Below are 2,670 nucleotides of genomic sequence, written 5' to 3'. Positions count from 1 at the left end.
CAGACAGTGAAGTAGATGAGACAGATGTTCTGTAGATATTCTGTATATAAAGCACCAGGTGTTTCTGTGTGACCAGTCACTGCTTCAGGGAGCAGATCAGGGAGACTGGGATATGCTGGAAGGTAATATGTTAAGATTTTGCAGAACTGGGTGAGCTGACTTCAGATCATGACGTTGGGGATCAAAGGTTGCCAGGTTTGCCTCTTTGGAGCAGGAAAGAAAAAACAAGTTTACTGTACAGATGATGTGCGCGCCCTGCACTGTCTGCAGGATGTGAATTCCAAAAAGGCTGACAATCTTGAGAAACCTTAATAATAACATGGAATTTGATCAAGTGTGTTTATTTTTATCATTTTCATCATGTGGATTTTATTTATTAATTAATTTTTATTTTTTATTTATATTAGGGGAAAATCCCAGACCAGTACAAACCATTTACACTTACACAGTGTGACACTGCTGCCTACCTGTAAGCAAGGATGCAGACCGGGAACACCATGCTAGCACACGTGATGAGGAGGAAGGCCGAGGCACCAAAGCTACGGTCGAATATGGGGATAGCAACAGAGCTGTTGGCAAAATTGGGAGGAAATCAACGGCTGCCAGGTCCTTCAGGTAGATCCCAATCCTCCTGGAAGCCTGCTGATGAGCTTGGCAGAAGTGAAATGCCTTGCCAGCGAAGAGAACAGAAGCCGAGGGAGCAGATTTACAACTGAAGGAAAAAGTTTCAACAGTTTGAGATTGGTTTAATTACTCGTGAAATTCTGCAAAGGAAAATAAATTAGGTCCCTGTGTCTGTGATCCTTTTCCTTTAGTCAATTAAAACATAAAACTAATGAGCAATGCTCTGCTGAGCCACATGTGACACACTCTACTGTTTATGAAATACCCAAGATCCAACAACATCGCTAAACATCGACATGAGAATGATGGACTCAAATGTCAAGCTGTGCACAGATCACAGCCGAGAAAATACGAGTCCAACAGAAGAGCCAGACCATCCAGTCCAATTCAAGTTCATTTTTAGAGCAATTTAGAATAAATGAAACTAAAAAAGTCTGAAAAAAAGATTATTAAGTGTCAAATAACTGAGTAGAAGCTAACTCTAATCCCGTGGAGAACATGTTTGTTTTCAAAAGGGATTTTAAAATCTCAAGTGTAGGAGCCAGCTTAATATAGAGAGGCAGTTCATTCCATTATTTGTAACCACAACAGGAAACGCTCGTCCCGTGGGTGCTTCAGTCTTCACAACAAGAAATGACCGGACAGAGGATCCGAGACATATGTGCAGAAGATGTGCCAGGTAGGCAGGAGCCAGACCGTTTCAAAATTTAATGAAAAGCGGTTCAGGGCACTTTCCCAAAGTGATGGAACTGTTTCCTACAAAGCTAATGTGACTTTGTTTTTTGTTTCTCACTAATCTTAGTTACTTTCACATTAACACTTGGTAAAAACTTAACTTTTAATTTCACAGAGGTGAAAATTTGCTTTGCATTCAGAAGCCAATTAAGAAAGCTCATGTTAGTGTCTTAAAAGTTTGAGTTAGGTTTCCCCAAACTTTTACTTACAAGCTCTCAGTTCTGAAAAAGCAACTGAAAATTGCAAAATCTAATTTTTCAAGGGCAGCATTTTTTTCCAGTGGCAGAAGCAAGCTTCTATAGTCAGCAGTATAGCCTGTAGAAAAACTAGGATTGTAACGTATTCCTCTGCCTTTGTTTGCCTGCACAGTGAAGGTTTGTCATTTTTCACTTACAAATAACCTTCTTCCTTTGTAGCTTTGATGGCTAAAAGACTTCACACAAGGCTGATTGGATGCCTGTTTGATTCGAGTTTTTCAAATTACACTATAAAAAGAGTTTTTTCCTTCAGCGAGTAAAAGAGAAAGCTCTCTGGGCGTCTTCAGGGCAAAGAGTCAAAATTCAGTAAAAATCCTTGGATCTTTTTCTTCCTACATTTTCAAATGGTCTTAGTAACATCTTCATAGTATAAGGGACACATTTCAGAATATTGATTTGATAATGTCAAATATCTGTTTAATAATTCAGAGTATTAAACATAATATTTACATATTTTCTTTAAACTAAAGCAGAATGCTGGGAGCCAAAGGTAGGATTAATTTAAGCACTATAGTATAGTAACACTATCCAAATATGCTAAAACATCAGCATTGTTGCTACTATTACTAACTGGTTTTGCCTTGTTACCAAATCTTTATTTTCACATTATCACCCCCAGTTTCTGGCCACATTTCAGTGGAGTCAACTGTAATCACTGTTCCTACCATGTTATTACTGATAATTAATTAATAATTTAGAAATTTCCACATTATTTCCTTCTTGATTCTAACTTGTTACCGTGCTATTACCACTTTTTAACAATTGTGCTGTGCTGAAACAAAAGTGCTACCCAGAATGTTTTGGTTTGTCTCATTAAAAAAATAAATCAGAGTTAGATATGTATGTAACAAAAATTGACCAGTATATTTTATCCGACTGTGGGTGTCTACAGACAAACGCTCATGTCACATGACTCCACAGACAGACCCTGCTTGGACTATTTAAAACTGTCCCTCCTCTGAGATCCTTTACCATAGACTGACCTGAACAGGAGACCCACCTCCACATTACGATGATGCAGGTAAGAATAATGCAAGCTACACATTAACGACCC

At 38.4% G+C, this 2,670-nt stretch overlaps 1 protein-coding gene across 1 annotated transcript in view; it reads left to right on the top strand.

Moving 5' to 3' along the window:
- Positions 1 to 2,605: 2,605 nt before the first annotated feature.
- LOC102308559 (microfibril-associated glycoprotein 4) overlaps positions 2,606 to 2,670 on the top strand; it is a 3,162-nt gene continuing 3,097 nt past the window's right edge. Inside the window, exon 1 of the mRNA XM_005946133.2 lies at positions 2,606 to 2,637. Coding sequence (XP_005946195.1) covers positions 2,629 to 2,637 — 9 coding nt within the window. The 5' untranslated portion in view covers positions 2,606 to 2,628. The remainder of the gene's footprint in view (positions 2,638 to 2,670) is intronic.

Source organism: Haplochromis burtoni, unplaced genomic scaffold (assembly GCF_018398535.1).
Source record: "Haplochromis burtoni strain Fernald_Lab_line unplaced genomic scaffold, NCSU_Asbu1 Contig_475, whole genome shotgun sequence".
Classification (NCBI taxonomy): Eukaryota; Metazoa; Chordata; class Actinopteri; order Cichliformes; family Cichlidae; genus Haplochromis; species Haplochromis burtoni.
This window is presented reverse-complemented; position numbering and strand designations above follow the sequence as displayed.